General features: G+C 43.0%; 4 protein-coding genes and 1 pseudogene across 6 annotated transcripts in view; 2 read left to right on the forward strand and 3 right to left on the reverse strand.

The window, feature by feature from the left end:
* Positions 1-5,764, reverse strand: part of LOC306931377 (uncharacterized protein) — a 58,756-nt gene extending 52,992 nt beyond the window's left edge. Inside the window, exon 1 of the mRNA XM_079512755.1 lies at positions 5,654-5,764. The gene's annotated coding sequence lies outside the window, so the exon portion shown is untranslated. The remainder of the gene's footprint in view (positions 1-5,653) is intronic.
* Positions 2,208-2,888, reverse strand: LOC306931152 (uncharacterized protein; the record flags this gene model as incomplete). Its single annotated transcript, XM_079512360.1, has 1 exon — positions 2,208-2,888. The coding sequence occupies one exon, from the start codon at positions 2,886-2,888 to the stop codon at positions 2,208-2,210; it is 681 nt and encodes a 226-aa protein (XP_079368486.1).
* On the forward strand, positions 3,276-3,666 carry LOC306930665 (NADH dehydrogenase [ubiquinone] 1 alpha subcomplex subunit 6-like; the record flags this gene model as incomplete). The annotated part of the gene is made up of 1 exon (XM_079511747.1): positions 3,276-3,666. The coding sequence occupies one exon, from the start codon at positions 3,276-3,278 to the stop codon at positions 3,660-3,662; it is 387 nt and encodes a 128-aa protein (XP_079367873.1). The 3' UTR covers positions 3,663-3,666.
* Positions 5,765-10,962: 5,198 nt separating the features above from the next.
* Positions 10,963-16,624, forward strand: fuom (fucose mutarotase). 2 transcript variants are annotated; one of them, XM_079511690.1, is made up of 6 exons: positions 10,963-11,220; positions 11,313-11,381; positions 15,214-15,284; positions 15,458-15,544; positions 15,684-15,757; positions 16,219-16,624. In XM_079511690.1, exons 1-6 carry the CDS (start codon positions 11,139-11,141, stop codon positions 16,283-16,285), a joined length of 450 nt encoding a protein of 149 aa, XP_079367816.1. In that variant the 5' UTR covers positions 10,963-11,138; the 3' UTR covers positions 16,286-16,624. The 2 variants fall into 2 exon arrangements, with proteins under 2 accessions (XP_079367816.1, XP_079367817.1); XM_079511691.1 differs by having other exon boundaries at positions 10,963-11,215.
* Positions 16,625-18,968: 2,344 nt separating this feature from the next.
* Positions 18,969-20,149, reverse strand: LOC306931424 (CXADR-like membrane protein; annotated as a pseudogene). Its single transcript has one exon. The product of its transcript is annotated as a CXADR-like membrane protein (transcript).
* Between the last annotated feature and the right edge of the window lie 436 nt (positions 20,150-20,585).

Raw genomic sequence — 20,585 nt, forward strand, 5'->3', positions numbered from 1 at the left:
AAAGCAGCAAACCGAAACTACATATTCATGTCTAATAATATATTAGTAAGACACCCTGAGGGCGAGAAGCGACCTCGCCCTAAAGGGCCCTAAAGGACGAGGACGCGCTGAAACAACAGGTCTGGGAATGCCCATATATGGACCTTTAGTGTGCTAATTAGTAAGGCCACACGGGGCCTCAGGCCAGCCCAGTTAGGGCCCAGTTAAGGGCCGGGCCTGTTGAGAACGGCCGGGCGCGGCTGTGCGAATAACTTTGGGGGCGGGCCTGTCTAGAGTTTGAATGGACGGGTATCAGTCAAAGGGGAGTCATTGAAGAGGAAGGACAAGGGGGGGGGGGGGGGGGGGGGGGGGGGGGGGGGGGCAGCTGCCCGGGAAGGTGGGTGGATTATGACAGCTTTGTTCCGCGGCAGTGTCGGTCCGTTCCACGGCCGCCGCTCCAGACGCCGCAACTGCCGGTAACAGCCGTGGCGCTGCCGGGGAAGGTGGGGGGATTTTGACACTGCTGCTCTGTTTCTGTAAATGTCTTGAACCCTCAAGTGAAATTTGGTCTCCACAGTGTACATTGATTCCCTGTCCATCTGTTATCATTATAGTTTCATTGTGAACTGACAGTTTATCAACAGTTTAATGTCTACATATATATATATATATATATATATATATATATTACAGCACCGTCTTTTGGATAGATATTGACCCTGAAAATATAAACCCTGGCACATGATACTGTTTGTTGCACAGTAAAGTGCTCATTGTTAATTTATCCAATTGTAACTCAGATTAAGTGTAAGAGTAAAGACTCTTGAATGTACAAATGTAACCAAGTGGACTTGTAAACATTTGTTCACTCTGATACTCATACACTTAAGCCTTATACTGTCAGTATACTTTGTTAAAATAACATAACGTTCACGTTCATGTTGTAACACGATTTGGTGTAAAGGAGGGGGAAAGACTACTTATAGTGCTCTGTAAAGCACTTTGAGCTACATTTATGTATGAAAGGTGCTATATAAATAAAGTTTATTATTATTATTATTATTATTATCGTGTGAAGTACATCATCATGACGAAAAATAGACACTAGGCCTATTTGCTCAGACACTATGACGTAAAATTCTCCATTCATTGTCAATGGGAATTTAATGTTTGTGTAGGACAAAGTTTGAGAACATACACTAAAAGCTGGAACAAAGGATTGTACAGTGTGGTTCTTGATCTGCAGAATCATTCATACTTTGCTAGTAGTATGAAACTACAGTAACTTCATCATGTTTCTACAAATTGTCTGTGATTCCGATTGTAAAGAATCAAATAGATTGCTGCATTCACCTACTTGGGCAAATACAGCAATCTAATTGATTAACCCATATAAATGTACAATTATTTTTTATTTATATATTGGCTCAGTGAGCCAATATAAACAAATGAGCTATGAGCTCACTCATCTTATTTTTACTTTCTCCTCAGTAAACTCCATATAGCTGTTGTGGGACAAAAATAGATGATCTACAAGCTCACAACATGTTGCATTAAGCTTGTAGATCTGCTATGCATCCATTATGTTAAGTAGGTACTGTAAAAAAGAAGTCAGGAGCCCGGTCAAGGCTAGACAATGGCCTTTAAAAAATAACATCTTGTGGAGATCTTTTGTGAGATTGACTAACTTGCACTCGCTCAAGAGTTCATGTTTCACTTTTACCCATGACTGATCTCAGTCAATGCCCACAGCTCCATCTAGTGTAGCAACCATGAACTACAACCAGTATTATGAGACTAGCCTACATTTTTACTGTTGGAAATTAAGGCACACCCAACAAGTGTGCCGTTTGTGAATAAGCAAAGCGAGTTTGTGAAAGAAGCTTCTAAATATCTGAAAACCTTTACTTTTTTTGTAGTAAAAGCACTCAAACTTTCTTATTTCCTGCCTTGATCTCCTTACCCCCTCCCTCTCTTCTTCCTTTTATTTGTTTTCTAATAAGACGATGGGAACTATGCAGAAAAACAAATTTCACCCACTTTGTTTTTAACCTCAAAGTTGAGGTCCTGGGAGGGACTTCCGGCAGTCTTCCGGGTGCTTCAAAACGCCACTGAGCAACTTCCACTGACATGAATAGCTGGGGGGGCGGAGCTTCGCGCCAGTTCAGTCTCTATTATATATATATACTCTATGGCTTCAACGCTGGAGAGCCTCACTGGGGGCTTGCTCATCCCTCTACAATGCTACGAAGGACGGAACCCAACGAGCCCTTGGCTATCTGGAGAGGAGTCCTCTCCTCTTTGTTTTCAATATAGATACTGGCTCCATGCTCAACCAGCAACTTGGCTGCCTCCACACGTTCCTCATCGCATGCCAGGTGGAGCGGCGTATTCCCTTGTGTGTCCTGGATGTTGGTGCCGGCGCTGTGTTTGAGAAGCAGCTGAATGAGCTGGTAGTTGCCTTTGGCTGAGGCTCTGTGTAAGGGAGTAGACTGCAACTTGTCTATGACATTAGGGTCTGCTCCATTCTCAAGCAGCAGCAGAGCTATCTCATATCTGTCTTTAGAAGCTGCATAATGCAGAGGGGTGCAGCCATTCTGATTTACAGAGTTCAACAGAGCTCCTTTGGCTATTAGAGATCTCACTATGTCCTCTCTGCCTGCAGATGCTGCAATGTGAAGAGGCGTCCAAGAGGCATCATCTTGCAGATTCACTTCAACGCCCACTTCCAGGAGAAACTGGACTATGTCGGTGTGTCCAGCCGAACAGGCCCAATGGAGGGCGGTTCTGTGGTCCTGGTCTGTTTTGAAGGCAAGTGTTTCATCTATTAATATGCATTGCTTTACTTGGTCAAACTGTCCCTTGTAGGCAAAATCACAGATCTCCACATTGGAAATAGAACCCTCCATTAGAGACGTTTATCCTTGATGTTATAAGAGATTTCAAATAAATACAATTACTTGTACAACAAGTGAAGACAGCAACAAATCATGAGAGCTTTTCACTCAGGAGGTTGAGGGCTCCCATCTCTTATGGCCTCCAGGTACTAACAACCTGTACTGACGTCATAGTAATATCATGTGATGTCACATAATGTCATACCTTCTTTGCGTGTTTTCAGCTGAGCCCTTTGTTGTGTGATGTCAAAGCTGAGCAACTGAAGTGATGTCATATCTGAGTCTTGTGATGCTATAGGTACTTTTCCATTTAATGTCTTTGACTCTTTACATAACCCCGTGGTTTGGTAGATTTCTTAGAAATTTGCATTGAGTATAATAAGCAGCTATTCAACTGTTATGGCATCCAGTGCGGCGACAGGAACAGCAGCAGTTGCTGCTAAAGTGGTTAAACCTATTTTTTCCAGGGACCTGGATGAAGCGAAACGCAGAGTTCGGGAACTGTATCGGGCTTGGTACCGTGAAGTGCCAAATACAGTGTCATTGTTCCAGTTGGATATATCTGCACGTCAGGGAAGAGACAAAGTAAGAGAGATGTTCAACAAAAACAAGCATGTCACCGACCCACGTGTGATAGACCTGCTCGTCATCAAGGGCAAGATGGAACTCCAGGAGACCATCAATGTTTGGAAGCAGAAGACTCATGTTATGCGGTATTTCCATGAGTCCGAGGCACCTCGCCCTACAGACTTCCTGTCTAAATTCTATCATGGTCACGACCCATGAACTCTTGATACTCTGGCTCCTCTGGAGAAACTGGACTGGTAAAAAGTGCAACCGATCCCCCGGTGTGCAAAATGGCAGCCGGGCGACAAGTCCGTCCAGAGAAGGCTAGACAGCCACGTGACGGAACCAAAAGAGAACTACAGCATCAGATGAGATTTGCTTTATCAAGTCCCCGTTGCCACCAGAGGCTGAGGGCTCTGGTGGTCCTAGCCGTCAGGTGTTAAGATAGCAGGAGATAGCAGGGTCCCAAGGTACTGGGTCCTAGTCGTTGGATGTTAAGACGACATGGTTCCGAGGTATTGGAACTCCCGTTGCCACCAGAGTGTGTCTGGTTAAGTTCTTACCGGACACCACTGCAGCAGGTTTTAAACTCGGACAACCAGTCCCCTTTGAGTAGTATTTTATAAATACATACAGTATAAGCCCAGTAGGCTAGCAGACATTTACGGTCATAATGGCAAAAAAATGTGAATTTATATCGAATTTCCTAGTTACAATGAAATTGAGTTGACTTTTTTATGACAGTCCCGTGATCTCCCCCGGGCACAATTTAGACCCCTGTCCCCAGCCGAGGTGCCTTCTCCCCGGGCAGAATTTCAGGTTTACTCCCCCAGACCACCAGGGCCATAGTGAGCGTAGTGATTCTCATAATTTCAATAAATAAGCATAAACAACTATTTCACATGAACTATGTTGGTAAAAACTCCAGCGTGTCACTCTCCAGGCTGCATGAACAGCGCTCAAGCACTCGGTTGTCTGCACCCCTCAATGTTGTAACTCTGTCTTACTCTATGGCTCTGATTAGATAGCGGCAGCCCAATTACCCTCTTTTTTGGATATCACAGGCACTTAATAATTCACAGGGAACCTTTAACCTCCAGCTAACAACAAATCTCAGTCAGTCCCCATTTAATATAATTTGACTTGACCTTTAGAAATGTCTGACCACACATTGTTTTGAGTCCTCCAAAAAAGCTATTTCCACAATGGCCATCTGTTAATTAACAACATGAACACTTGCATAACATATTCTGAGCATTTGATGATAGGTGACCAGTCAGTGAAATGCTACATGTTGTGCGCATGTAGATCCGAGAAGCAATAAAGAGGGGGCCCCTGGGATCCCAGTCAACAAAGTATATAAGGTTGATGTAGTTAAAATGAACGAACCTCACCCCTGCCCACTTTGACAGGCTGGAATGGCTTAGGGTTGACGACACCGAGTACGGCATCTAGCAATCCAGCGGTCCAAGATTTGCTACACCACCAATATACCCATGTACCTGTCTAAATACTTCCTTAATGTCAACAAAGTCCACACCCACAACACCAGAGGGAGTTCAACAAACCATGTGCAACCCAGATTTGGAACTAACAAGGGACTAAATGCATTTCGCTCCTATGCCACCAAAATGTGGAACGCCCTACCAACAGTCATTAAGACATGCAAATCCCTTGACTCCTTCAAAACCGCTCTCAAAGGGCACCCACGGACGGCTGCAATTCGAAACGGGCCCACGTAAGATCTGATTCCCCCACCCACCCCCTTTTCCCCTCACTGTATATGTTTTTTTCCCTTTTTACCTCCACTATGATTTCCTGCTTTTGGCTACATAGAAGTGTATATACGTCTCTAAATGTTTTGATGAAATGAAAATGGTGGGCCCTATTGTAAACAAGTAGAAATGCTTTTATGCGGTCATCCTCATAACTCACAGTTAACAGTTTTATATTGAGTTGTGCTTGAATGTACTGTAATTCTGCAAACTGTTAATAAATATTTCAATCAATCAATCAATCAATGCTTGAAATGTAGGCCTACTGTAATTCTGCAAACTGTTAATAAATACTTCAATCAATCAATCTTTGAATCGGAGTACAATTATTATAATGCCTTGCTCATAATCTTAGCCTCCATGAATCATTACAAGACTCTCCTCCTATCAAAATAGATGCCAACAACAATGACCATAGATGCTAACAATACTGACCTGGAAAATAGAGAAGCTCTTTACTCTGGTCTCTCAAACGAGTGACCAAAACAGGCAGGTCCATTTTGAAGATGGGTCCAGGACTCCAATCTTGAATGCAACCACATCCACCTAAAACATAAGAAAACACTGCTAATCGATAATCTACAATCTAAATGCTTATGCTTATCAGATAACACAGGGTACAGTGGCTCTATTTTATTTGGTTAAATATTAGATCATATTAAAGCCTTAGTTACACAATTTTTTGGGTATATGAAATAGGATCATGTGCTATCATTGTTCCATAAATTATATTTTTCATTAGCCTGTTGCTTGATGTGCATAACACCTTTCTCCCCAGAATTTACCATACCTTCATTATTAATTAAATTATTCACTCATTGTTGTGGGTTTTATTATTAAATGACTGACTTATATTTGCTTTATTCTAATTATCATCCTAGATAATAAGCAATAGTGACTATCAATGACTGGTACTGGTAGAACTTAGAAGACGGTGTCCCGGCCCAGACAGCTAGTGGTCCGGGCACCTAGGCTGCTGATGCAGCCTGACAGCATGTCGCAGGTTCGAATCCCGATCCCCGGCGACCTTGCTGCGTGTCACCCCCCCATCTCTCTCTCCCATTTAGGCCTACTGTCCTATCAATAAAGTCATAAAAGCCCAAAAATAAATCTGTAAAAAAGAACACAGATACCCACCCCTGGGGCTAAAAACATCTTGTGTCACTGTCTGTGTCCATCTCTCTGTGTGTCCATCTGACCTCTGACCTCCCTGACTCCTCATCCATTCTATCTCCCTCCACTTCTCCCAGCTGGTGCCACATCTTCCATTGACATCAGCATCAGCAATGAGTGACATCTGTCTGCCTTGCTCAGCTCTCCCCGACGAAAGATCTGATGCCTGATTAGATTACCTCTGAGCCGAACTCTCTACACCACTATATTGCAGTATATGGGTCGTCCGTCTTTGAGGTTGACCAGGGTCCAGCGTACAAGTTACTAGTACTATGGGTAACCTAACTCGCCGCGGTTTAGTGCTTTTGTTTTGTTTTACTTCACCTTTATTTAAATTGCATTGAATTGAGAGAGAGGATAGTTGTTATTATCTAGCTGACCAATTGCACAAATTAATTTGATCACTTTGGAAATTAACTATAACATCTGTGGGTTTGACATAGGCCTACTATACTGATGAAGACAGCATAACGATGAAGACTTTGAAACAATTGTTTCTCTCCACTTTTCACTGCGGCGAGTTGGTAAACCGGTGAGTTCTTGGCTGGCGTGCGTGGACACGCTTCCAGGTGGGGGGGGGGGGTGACTGTAGGCTATACGGTGCTGCGTTACTACTTGCCTATCGGGCCATGGCTCTTTAGTCGACTGGTAACGTACTGTGCCTGTGGAATGGAATGGGTTCGCCTACCGGCCGAGGCTACACTAGTAAGTATAGGTGAGGGAGGCGAGTCCGTCGTGGGTGACGGGTCCTCTCTGGAGTTTGTAGTGAATACAGGTCCAGACAGTGGGCACTAAAACATTCTGATGCCTGATGAAGACCTAGTCGGTCTAACCGTGGCCGACTCCCGCCATCCCCGGGAACCCTGGGCACCAAAACACACTGCCAGTGGGCAGTGGGCAGCAGCCGCAGCACCAAAAACGACTGGGCCCCTGGAATGCTGCAGGTCACCAAAAAAACCTAGTGTGCACCTCATATCTGGTGCAATTTGATACCATTGCCCAGGATTCATATGGAAGATGATATGTATTTATATGGAATCTGTTTCATATGTTGCTTGAGTGGTTGTCACTAGTTGATAGAGAGATAGCCTAGTTAAGATATTTATGTTTGTGATATTTGTGATTTGCGGAAAGTTGTGGCAGGGTTATATAGGCCAGTGGTTCCCAAAGTGGGGTCCGGGGACCCCCCAGGGGTATTCAGGGAGTTCCAGGGGGGACCCAGCTAGATGATAGTTTGTAACCAAATGGACCCTTATGGGTCTGTAACTCAGAGTGTACAAATGGAACCAAATGGACCCGTTAGGCATTGATTTTACAATATAAATTGGGCGTCCCAGAGATAGAAATGCCATTAAATGGGGGTCCGTAGACTAATGCATGTCAAACTGGGGGTCCTTGAAGTTAAACGGGTTGAAAATCACTGCTAGAGAGTAAAAACCTTCTCTTATGGGGGGGGGTCACTGGCATATCTTTTCAAATGGGGGTCCGCGGGCTAATTAGTGTCAATTTGGGGGTCCTTGACATGAAAAAGTTTGGGAACCACTGATATAGGCCACAGTGTTGCTGTTGTTGCTACTGTAGATGCTTACATTGTAAAATATGCCTGCAGCCTCGCAGCGGAGCCTCGCAGCGGACGGTCGAACCAAACTGGAGTTACTGGAACAACAGGTTAACACGCTTCTCAGCTCACTCGCGACCACACCACAGCTGCAGAAAAGAGAGGAGACATGATTAGAAACAATCACCTCAGCCAGACAAACGTTAGAAATGACCTGTTGGTTACGGTCGGTGACGCATGCATGGTAGCCTCGGAAACCCAGACGTTTTTATTTCCAGGGAGAAAACATGCATGGTTGTTTAAGTGTTTATTTATGCAGTGACGCATCAAAACTTCCAAGTGAGCCCTGATTGGCTGATTCCAATTAGTAGGCTGGTTATCCAAGGTTGTCCAATGATCATCATTGATCGCACTTTCAATTATTTTATGTTCCAAATGCATCAGTCGTACAGTAGCCTAGGCCTAATCCTCAAACACAACTCCCGGGTCTACAGGTGTGTTAGGTCTCATGCTCTCATCTGGTCATAAGATATATACTACCAGTGCCGTCCGCAGCGGAGAAAGAAAAATAATCAGTTTGCTTTGCTTCAATCATTGGCCACTAGATGGAGCTAGTACACTGCTATACACTCAAACTTTTAGTTTGAGAACTTGTGCTTGTTATTTCGCAGGATTTTTGTTCGGGAAGAAGAACAAAACAGAACATTTACATATAGGCTAGACATAATACTATGCATTTGGCATGCGCAGATTAGACTACATGTAGGCGGCAGGCCTACTATCAATACAATGAGAAAACCTTAATAGGAATGATCTGGCCAAAGGATCGTGATAATCTCAGACTCAGACTGGAGTCTTTACAGCTTCAAAAAATAAATGTCCATATCGCAAACCAAGTGCTATAATAGTTTATCAACCATCATGCCTGATGCCTATAGGCTATAATTTAATTCAGAAAGCAATTATTTTACAAATCTATATTTACCTACATTTTATTCTCTGCAAAGCAGGAAAGTGAACTATTTTAGTACTATGTTGCAGTTGCAACAGGCAAGTTAACAGGATAAAAGGTCAGGATCAAATAAAACGCGCAATATTTGGTTGATAGCTTTATTAATATGCTAGCCATAAGCTTTGTCTTGTTAACTTCCAGTAAATTAAACCATTTCTTATTTTATCGTTATCGGAATGCATCTAGCCTTTTTATATCCATACATTATCCACACTATAGGGGTAGGAATTTAAATCCCCCAAATGAACCACGTAGGCTATACATAACCTAATTCCTAAACAATATTAAGGCCTGCAGATTTTGAAAACAAAAGAAGACCGATGTCTGTCTGATTGCTTTCTTATCGTTTTCATTTAGGCCATTATTAATTATTCCCTTGGCGTGTTGCCAGATGTTATTTGGCATGAAAGGCCGGCTATAGCCTTAAACAATAAAACATAATAGTGCCATTTCCACTTCAAAAGTAACGAAAACACCAGAACAAATTTGGTTACCATCGTCTATATGCTTTCTTTTACACAACAATCATCTGAACTGAAGGCACCTTTTTTTCACTCAGGGTTTCTTCGCACGAAGGCGCCCCATATCTTCACAAAGCCATGGCCTAATTGATTTTTATTTTCATTGAATTTTCCCCTTGGAGCTTGCTTTCTTGTCAGCCCCTGGAACAAAACTTCTAAAAGGGCAGGGAAAAGGGGGGGAAAAGTCGTCTCCTCTCTCAGCGGGGAAGCACAACAGTCTGCCGAGGAGTACGAAAAGAGGCTCCGCTTTGAGGCTACCGAAAGGTCAAAATAATAAATGTAGACCCAATTGAGGCTCTCCACACACACACAAAAGGGGCAAAACGTTACATTTTGGCAGCGCGGACCCTCATAGCGTGATAAACTTATTTAAAGAAGGCGAACTAAAGAGGAAACAGCGTGAGTCCTGAGAGGCAGAAAGGGGGCTTTCAAACCGACAGACAGGCTTGGCTCATGGGGCCTTTTCTTCATCTCTTCACTCTCACGCTCCTCTTCCATCTTCCAACCACGCAGCTCCACACGCCGTCACACAATAAAGCGCATTATTTTCCTACAAATTAAACTAATAAGTTGACCGAAAAGAAAAACACATGGAACTGAAGCTATTTGCCCTTCATTTAGCAGCATGAATTCATGTTAGCCTATAATGGAGCGGGGGGAAAATCCAGGCAGATAGAGCTTTATACCTAATCCGATTTTAGGCTATTGTTTTTTTTCAAGATAATCATTTTGCCATCCAGTTGAAAGTCGCTCTTGCTGAATTTCAATTCAATTCAAATGAGCTTTCATAGGCCCATCTCACATTCTTGTCACTGCGGCGCCTTCCTGGTAGTGTCTGAACGTTCATTGCTTTCTCCTTTGAGTTATGCCCATGCAGTTGCCCACCAAGCATGTTAAGAAATAACATCCTATATGTAGTATAGCCTATCTGCAAGGGTTATTTCTTAAATTCAGCTTACAATGGCATCATTTTATTATTTATTTTTAGATGATATTGATGATTTATTGAATATGATCAGTGTGTGTGTGTGTGTGTGTGTGTGTGTGTGTGTGTGTGTGTGTGTGTGTGTGTGTGTGTGTGTGTGTGTGTGTGTGTGTGTGTGTGTGTGTGTTCCCACAGCCAGTATCTTTCAAAAAATAATTAAAGATAAAATAAAACCATGTTTTTTTGTTGGCCTACTACTTTATTAGTCAAAATTATAAACAGCACGTGGGAAAAGGTCCTGGGGATTTCCACGACAGTTTCAGTTTGTAACCTAATAGTTTAACTTTAGTTTGATATTATTACACAGTAGCCTACTGTGCTCAGTGTCCTGTACTAGCCTACTTGTCTTGATTCATGTTCAAGGCGAAATTCGAATGCATTCATTGTAGTGCTGCTGACCATGGTGCTGAGTGCAAGAGAAGGCAGTCCCTTTGACAGCTGAGCTGACCAATCAAATTAAGCCCGTACGACGTGCTCGTGTTGTTTGTTGTTCACGCCTTCACGCACGCACCGCTTCCGTGTCCGCTCTAATTTGTGCAAAAACGTTTTGTCGTTTCGTCACTCGATCATAACTAATTTCCTTCCTCAACAAAGAATTTCTTTAGGTCACTGCCTACTGAGTGTACTGACAGTTTTTTGCGACAACTGAACTCTGCTGCTCCAGCTTCTATATGGTACTGAAAGGAATTCCCTCTGTTCTGTCCCCAGAACTGCTGTATGTCCTTGCTCAAATGGGCCATGGAGATGAGTTGGGTATGCTATATTTCTCTTTAATGACGTTTGGAGATATAGTTCAATTGTTTACAGGTGCTGAGCATAAAATACTTACTATTGTCTTTCTGTAGTTCTGGGTGATGCCAATTTCCCATCATCTTCCGTTGCTGCCTGCGGTCCGAAGGAGATAAGAGCTGATGGTATGTAAGCTTACTAGGCTGCGGCCCATATAGTCCATGAGCCAGACCCCCCTAATTTGCGCGTTAATTACGAAATGGGTGGGCAAATTCTTGTTTGAATTTTTGACTAGCTGTACTTGTCTACTTCACATTTTTGTATGATAACAATCGCAGACTAGCAGCTTAGTGGTAGTTATCATGCATTGAGTACATGCACCCCTATATTGCCACATGCAAATTGTGACAACAAATATATGATCAACTTTTGAACCTTACTTTGTGCAGAGACCAATGAAACCACTTTTCTGCATAATTCAAATATGGGGAATTGATTGGAATGGTTATTTTACTTCCACAAAACTTCCATATATGCTTAAATGGGCTTTTAATGCAGTATTTTGCACACACATCTAAGAAATTTAAAATAAGGCTTGCAAATATCCCCATTTTGGAAGTGTGTGCTAAGAACCAACATGTTCCTAATGGCTATAGAAAACTGCTCACCATTCTAAGCTTTAATATGAGTGGTAACATGTGTTTGTACGTTTTGTAACTCTAGAGATACAATCAGAAACACTATTATAGTGTGATAACACGAGCCAGGGCCATAGCTATAGAATCAAATCGGTGGGCAAAGCTGGTGTGATTTTTTTGACTTGTTGTGCATCTCTACTTCACAGTTTGGCATGATAACCATTGCAGACACATAGCTTAGTGGTCGTTATCATGCATTGAATATGTGGCCCCCTATATTACCACACACATTCTTACAAAAATATATGATAAACGTTTGAGCCATTATTGTGTAGAGACCTATAATCACACCTTTCTGCATAATTCAAGTATGGGTAATTGACTGGAATAGTCATTTTACTTATTCAATACTGAAGAAGTTCCTCATGCAGAAGACCCCAACACGTTGTAGTGTCTGGCCCTTAGACTTATTGACAGTCATGCCGAAGCAGGGTCTCACTGGAAACTGGTGGGGCAGAGTGAATGGATAGATGATGTTGGTTGGACACAGGGTGATGCGTGGCCGTGGACTGAGTGTGCATCCCGCATTGACACCAACCACAGATCTTGCAGCTTTAGGCGTGCATCTCGTGCTTTGTCTGACTCAGCTCTCTATGCACGTTGTTGTGCGTCACGCATCCGGTTGCAGTATAGGCTCGGGTACCTTTGGTACCTCATGGTGATGTCAGCGGTATCACCTTTTATGCCCATCTTTGTCAGGCATGCCCAAATATGGGGTCTATGCAGATGTCAGAAGTCGGTGGGACGAACCCGTATTTAGGCATGCCCAAATATGGAGTTGCAGAGGCAGAGGCCTTGTGATGTCAGCTGTGGCCCGGGCAGAGGCCTTTTGTGGCGGTTCTGGACAATCATGGGTCCGACCAACTCGACACCGGGCACTGCACTCCCTGTGGGGGTGTAGAACGCGTGTGTCGAATTTGAAGTAGGTGGGGCGAACGGTTTTGGTGTTACATGTATTACAGACGTACAGCTGTACAGACACAGAGACTTTGCATTTATAGTTAGATGATACATTGGCTACTATATGGACATTGAATATTCCCTCATTTAAAACCTTTGATTTTGACATGTTAACAAAATGAAATAAGAATGTTGACTCTGTCAATACAATATTCAATTGACAGAGTCATGCAAAATCAGGCATATTTTCCTATATAATGCCTAATTTGCATATTTAAATATACAATTTCAGAAAACTTGTAATACAATAAATCATTGTTTTCATGTAATTAATCAACTATAGGCCGTGTTGGGACCCCAGAAAAAGTGCCTAGTAAATGAATTTCGTTCCCGCGTCATGGGCACTACTCATTCAATGCATTTTTTCAAATCAACCTGGGGACCACTATTGTGTTGGGTGGGGATATGGGCTAAGATTAGTGCTTTTGTAACTTAACACTTGCTATGCATCCCATGTGTATACAACATCCCACTGTTTCTCAACCGTTGACTACTACTGGTAAAATGTCCTAATAATAATGACTCAACCAGACAATCCGGTGCACTTCCCCTTTCTTGAGATTCTAACTCCCTTTTTCTGTTGAATTTCTTGAACTCCAACTTGTCAGTAAATGACTACATGGATGGACTCATCATAGGTCACCAGGTCATTCAGTGCACTTCCCCTTTCTTGAGATTCTAACTCCCTTTTTCTGTTGAATTTCTTGAACTCCAACTTGTCAGTAAATGACATGGATGGACTCATCATAGGTCACCAGGTCATTCAGTTCACGGTTTCTCAACTAGTGGAAAGAACATTTAAAAAAATCAACAAATCCTACATTACTAAATGCATGGTCAGGGACCACATGCAATACCTCCACGGACCACCAGTGGTCCACGGACCACCTGTTGAAAACCCATGGTCTACTAGATGGACGTGTGTATGCACGTACAGAGATTTTGTGAATTAATTATTTAATACTCCTATCTGTATCAATATGAATGTGTATATTAGAGTGTTCTAGATAGATGTAATCATACATCAGAGCATTTCAATGTGGCCTACTAGGGAAGTTTCATGGTGATCACTAGTTCTTAAGTTTTTTCATCCTATTCACATGTATATAGGTGAAAATAACAAAATGTGTGATAAATATGAAAAAGCTGCTCCTGTGGAAGTGTTATCATATATTAATTTACTTATATTGACCTTCTAAACAATTTAATATAGGTATGGTTTTGCCCACTCATTTCGTAATGAAAACTTGTCTGGCTCATGGACTAATAGCTCTAATAGGAAAAGGGCGGCTATGGACCAGTAATGAGGAGAGAGAAGATTGGGACCAGTGTTGCCAGATCTTGAGAAACAAGCAACCTACGAAAACCAGGCCAAAATAAACAGTTATAGGGCAGGTATTTCAAACTTTATTAGTAGTAGTGGTTCTCAAACATTTTCACGTCAAGGACGTTTTATTCCCCATATCTGTGCGTCCGTCCAACACTGTCCAACACAGCTGCTACTGATTACAGGAATCCTCCGTTTTTATTCTCATTCAAGATAACATCCAGACAGTGTATTACTCGGTTTCAACTTAATCATCACGCTAAAATATGTATCTGAAAACATTATAGGGATAGCTGCTGCTGATTGGCCAGGCCGTTTTGTGGCCGGGCATCAAGTCTGCCTGAGAGTTCCCAGATGGGAGCAGGAGGGGGGAACCCAGTGTACTCTCTGCTGCCCCATCTGGCGGAGTCAGGTTAGAAATAAGCCACATATCAGTAAACTGGTACAGCTGGCCGACCACCGGCGTAGGGTCCATTGGGCCACGCGGGCCGTGTCAGTTTAGTCAGTTTAGATCTGGCCCAGTCTAACTTTGAAGAGAGGGGGCGAAAAAACAAGAAAAACAAACAAAAGATAGCCTACTTTGGCACCCCGTGTGCATGTCTGTTTAAATGTCTGTTTAGTAGCAAACTACAGCATGCAAGCTGCCTTTGTTTTAAATCGTCCCCCATTAGCACGTCGGCAAAATCGTTCACACCTATCGCAGCTATTTCCGTTTCCCTACACCTTTAATCACTAGTTACTTTGTACATTAACCTATATATTAACCTAACTATATATATACATATATATATATATATATATATATATATATATATATATATATATACATATATATATATATATATATATATACACACTTTTTGGTTCATACAAGAAAAGGGCATATTTTGGACATCATTTGAATGGTAATCATGATCATGATCAATACATTTTTTTTAATGTTTTTTTGTGGCTTTCGCCTTTATAGAGATGGGGGGGTGACATGCAGTAAAGGCCGTAATTTGTCCACCACTGCCTCTTTGATCCTCATAGGTATTGGAATACCAAAACTCCTGGAGGCCATTTTGAAGCTCCTTCCCCTGGATATGTATGGTCCTTCACCAGTACGTTTATACTACACACAATACTGCTTAAAAAAAGAAACCCTCTGAGTGTCATGTCGTCTTGCTGATTACTTTGATGCCTACAGTGTTTTGCCATTAGTATCAGGAAATATACTGGATCAGCTATCGATGTATTGATGTACTGTATGTAATCTATTGATCTGTTGCACCAGGCTGCAGTCATGGAGCCGGTGGAGTCTGGTTTGGAGGTTCCTGTGTGGGAAACTTACAAACACCTATTGGACCAGGCTGGAGTTCAGGTGAACCCCCACCCACACAAGCACACAAGCACACGCACGCACGCACGCACGCACGCACGCACGCGCACACACACGCTACGTAGGCTACTATGGTCTGTTGTATGACAACTTATATGTGTTGCTTTACATTTCTATGCAGGCACCTCTTGAGAAAGTGGAAAGGTTTGCTTTCTATGAGCGAGCCAAGAAAGCCTTCGCCGTGGTGGCAACAGGGTGAGAATGTGCTCTGCACACTCATATAACAGCTATTATCGTCATGCTTGGGCAAACATTCACTGCTTGTAGCTTTGTAGACTGGCAATTTGGTGTAGATGGGGAAAAAGTGGCTAAAAGGCAATAAATATGGACATACTGTAACATGGAGATTATATTTACGTTTTGAGAAACTATTTGTAAATAATAATGTTTCTCCGATTGTATTGCATCAACCTCACAGAGACATAATGTATCATGTGCAAATGTATAATACCTTGTTCTACTCAAGACCTTTATTTGCTGTTAGTTCTTACACTGTGACAATACAGAGAATGTCTCTGTGGGGTCTGTCTTTCACAGGTGTACCAATTACCAATAGGGGTAATTAAATTGTGTTTATTTGACCGTGCAAAGATGTAGCTGATGAATTAATATTATAGAATCATCATTGTAAGTGACACTGTTTCCTGTGTACACAGGGAGACTGCTATCTATGGGAATCTGATATTGAAGAAGGGGGTCATTCCAGCTGAACTACTACAGTGACAATATTGCTATGAGATAATTATGATCATATAGGAAACAGTTTTAAACTTATGAAGATCCATTTGTGAACAAAACGTTGATCCTTGCAATAAACAATGGGAGCAAACAGGGTGCAAGCGTGCAGCCTTAATCATTACCATCATGCTGGTCCTCTGTTTATCCTGCTATAGGCCTACTGATTACAATAATTGATGTGCATCCTCTACGTTTCATATTCATTGTGTTATAAACATAAGTCACTACTGTTCAGGTTTTGTTTATTATTGTTCTCATTATTTCCCTTTTGTATATTGAACAAATGTGTTTTATCCTTATAAATAATACAAATAATAAATAACTTTCGATGATACACTGTGTTTGTGTTTAGTCATTATTAGTAGTGATTTTATTATTAAGATGGGAGACATCAGCTATTAGCAGTGGCATGTTGACATTTCATTGGATATGGCAAACAGAAGCACTTAGGTCAGTGGTGGTAACATCATCTAGGTTTCCCAGGGCCAGATCTACCATATGGGAACTTTGGGCACGTGACCAGGGGCCCTTAGGCACCAGGGAGCCCTAAAAAAAAAAGGAAGAAAAAAAAAACATCCAGCATTGCTGTGTTTTCATTCTGCATGCATAGTGCGTGAGGTGGCTCCACACAAAAAAAACACTGCAATACACTGACACTGGCCCATTTGCTTACTATGTGGGTCAAATAATGTGCTTGTTACTGCCTGACTGTCACTCTGGAACGGGGTAGGTGGCCGGGAATAGGCCAATATAACGGCATATAACTGTCCCAAAATGCCCCAAAAAGATGTCCATGTGCAGAGCTTCCGTGTCCTGGGGCCCTCAGAGGTGTTAATCCAGCCCTGAGGTTTCCTCTGTACAATGAGGTTGACTGGAGGTTGGCTCCAGTGGTACGTCCCTCTAGTCTTCACCTTGCAGTAGTACTCCCCAGAGTCGGTGAGCAGCAGGTCACTGATCATCAGGGAGGCGTCGCCGTTCAAGTACTCCCCGGCAAACGACAGGCGGCTGTCCTCGTTGTCGATGTACACCTGACCCAAGCTGAAATAGATGATCAGTCTCTGTTTGGAGTTGGGCTTCAGCAGTAGCCACTCAATGTCGATGGACTGGGAGTTTGACTCCCGGAACCGATAATGGCACGGCAACGTAGCGTTGTCCCCCACAACTCTGTCTGGGCACCCACTGACAGCAGGCTGAGCATCACCAGAAACAAAGAGCAAAATATTGCAGACATCACGGCAGCCGACACGACTGGAAATCCCATGCAGCGAAGCTTGGAAACAATGCGCTCAATCAGACTATACCTTCACATTCATTCGGGTGACCCACATACAGTCACAATGAACACCAGCAATTGGGGAGAGACACGAGAGATAATTCTTCATTGATCAGAGTCCAAGGTCCGATGTATCTAAGGAACGTGGCTTTCCCTTATCGTCATTTTCAAAGTTCCTTTGCTTGTCTGGCGTGAGACGTGTGCTACTGTGTGTGTGTGTGTGTGTGTGTGTGTGTGTGTGTGTGTGTGTGTGTGTGTGTGTGTGTGTGTGTTCCCACAGCCAGTATCTTTCCAAAAAAAAAGTAATGATTTTTTTATGCAAAGTATAAATAATCTCTTAATACTGTGCCTGAACATGGTGCTCTGAATGCTTTTACCCTTTTCAGTTTAAGTAGATCTGAAACACGTCCCTTCAATACTACTGCTATTAAAAACAAAGAACCAATTGGGGTCCATTATAAATTAATGTATTCTGTTCACCTTTGGACCCTCTGGATAGATGATTGTTGGCTTGCAGTAATTTCTTGGGGTTAACTATAGTTTGTGTTGTGATCTGCAAAATTAATTTATAGCAACATTTTAGGCATTGGGCCCTATTTAATAAATACAGTGTCTCAGCAGTGTTACAGTAGGAAGTGTGACCTGTAGTTAATCATATTGTCAGTGCGGGTTGATTGATTAAATTAATGTCGATCGAGAAATCGAGAACCGTTCGCCCCACATACGGTATGGTACCGTACTGTACCGTACTGTACGGTATGGTATTGTACTGTACCATACTACAATTTAGGCATTTAGGCATTTAGCAGACGCTCTTAATCCAGAGCGTACTGTACTGTACTGTTCTGTACTGTACTGTACTGTACAATACTGCACCTATAAACACAACACGAGATATATAGCTAGCTATAAACACAAGTTACACAACATGAGATCACAACACTGGTATCGGCTAACAGAAATTGTGGTATCGCGATCGGATCGGGAACGAAAAAAAAGTGTATCCGGCCAAAACTACAGAGCTTAACTTACAAAATAGTTTCCTGGAATTCTGCATCGTCAATTTTATTCTAATAGAAAAAAATAATTACTGAGATGTCAGTGACCATGCAGATATGCATATTTCGTCATCTTATCAACTTGATCAATATAATTGCTGACAGGCAGGTGTGATGATGAATACATACCCATTTTTGTACGGCTTTGCTGTGCTGCTGATAAACAACAGAGACACACAGGAAAAGTGTAAATGCTACTAGTCTGATATCCAGCCACATGAGTGTTCAGTGTCAACAAATGTGACAAAGGAATTGTCACGCATCCAAATCATCACAATAGATCAGCCACGGTGGGGGCGGTGACAGGAGTCTCACATGGCCACAGGAGGAGGTGGGGTTATGTAGGTTGTGTGTAGAAGGCCTTGGTCTGGGCAGGAACCATGATGCTGTGGGGGGGCATGTTCCTGGAGTTGAATTTGAGGGTGATGGGGGTCTCGGGGGTGTCACCGTGGAGTAGGCTGGTGGGGACTGATGGGGGGGAGCCCCCGGAGGCTGTCCGTTTTCCTTGAGGGCCGCCACGGCGGGTGGGCGTGAGCGGCGGCCTTGTGGGGCGCTGTTGTGCTCCATGGACTGGGTGGAGGAGGCGGCAGAGCGGGAGCTGCCAGAGTGGGAGGACAATAGGGAGTTGGGCTTCACCAGCTTGGCTTTTGGGGCCTCAGCGTCCTCCCTGATTTAATTCAGTCAGTTCCTCTTCCTCATACTTCTTTTCATTTTTTCTGAACACCAGCAGATGATTATTATGACAGTGAGGACGCCCAGAGATATTCCCACCTCCACACCTGCTACCTTGCCCACATATTTCACATGTTGCATGGTGACCTTGATGATGCAGTTCTCCTCTCCGACATCATTGCTGGCTGTGCTGTCCATGGTGAGATTCCTCAGGGTCACAAGCTCGGGTTTCTTCAGATCTGTGAGTACAAGGTTTGGCAGTTTGCCCAGACTCTTGCCCTTATCCAGTACTCGCTCACACTTGTAGGTGATGGGGTCTGACCCGTCACTGGACTTGCAGCCCAGCTTGACGTCACTGCCCTCCAGCATCTTTCCGTCTATCCAGCACTTTGGCTTTGAGGGCTTTACCCGTACAATGAGGTTGACTTGGCTCCAGTGGTACTTCCCTCCAGTCTTCATCTTGCAGTAGTACTCCCCAGAGTCGGTGAGCAGCAGGTCACTGATCATCAGGGAGGCGTCGCCTTTCAGGTACTCCCCAGTAAACGACAGGCGGCTGGCCTCCATGCCAGTCGCCTCGTTGGTGTACACCTGACCCTCAAAGAAGGTAATGATCACTCTCTGTTTGGAGTTGGGCTTCTGCAGTAGCCACTCAATGTCGATGGACTGGGAGTTTGACTCCCAGAACCGATGATGGCACGGCAACGTAGCGTTGTCCCCTTAAACCGCTTCATCTCTGTCTGGGCACCCACTGACAGCAGGCTGAGCATCAGCAGAAACAAAGAGCAAAATATTGCAGACATCACGGCAGCCGACACGACTGGAAATCCCATGCAACGAAGCTTGGAAACAATGCCCGGCATGGGGTGTGTGACTGTGTGCCATGTGTGTGATACTATAGCCAGTATCTTTCAAAAATTAATTTAAGATTTATTTTATGGAAAGTGGAAAAGAATAATCTTTTAATACTGTACCTGAACATGGTGCTCTGAATGCTGTTAGTCTTTTCAGAACCAAAGGTCCATCATAAATCAGTGTATTCTGTTCACCTTTGGACCCTCTGGATAGATGATTGTTGACTTTCAGTAATTTCTTGGGGTTAACTCGTTTGTGTTGTGATCTGCAAAATGAAAATACCGGAAGCAACATTTTAGACATAGGATCCTATTAAATAAATACAGTGTCTCAGCAGTGACGTTAGTTGATTACAGTAGGAAGTGTGACCTGTAGTTAATCATACTGTCACTGCAGGTTGCTTGATTAAAATAATGTACTTGTAAGTAAA

This window comes from Electrona antarctica (genome assembly GCF_951216825.1).
Source record: "Electrona antarctica genome assembly, chromosome: 10".
NCBI lineage: Eukaryota > Metazoa > Chordata > Actinopteri > Myctophiformes > Myctophidae > Electrona > Electrona antarctica.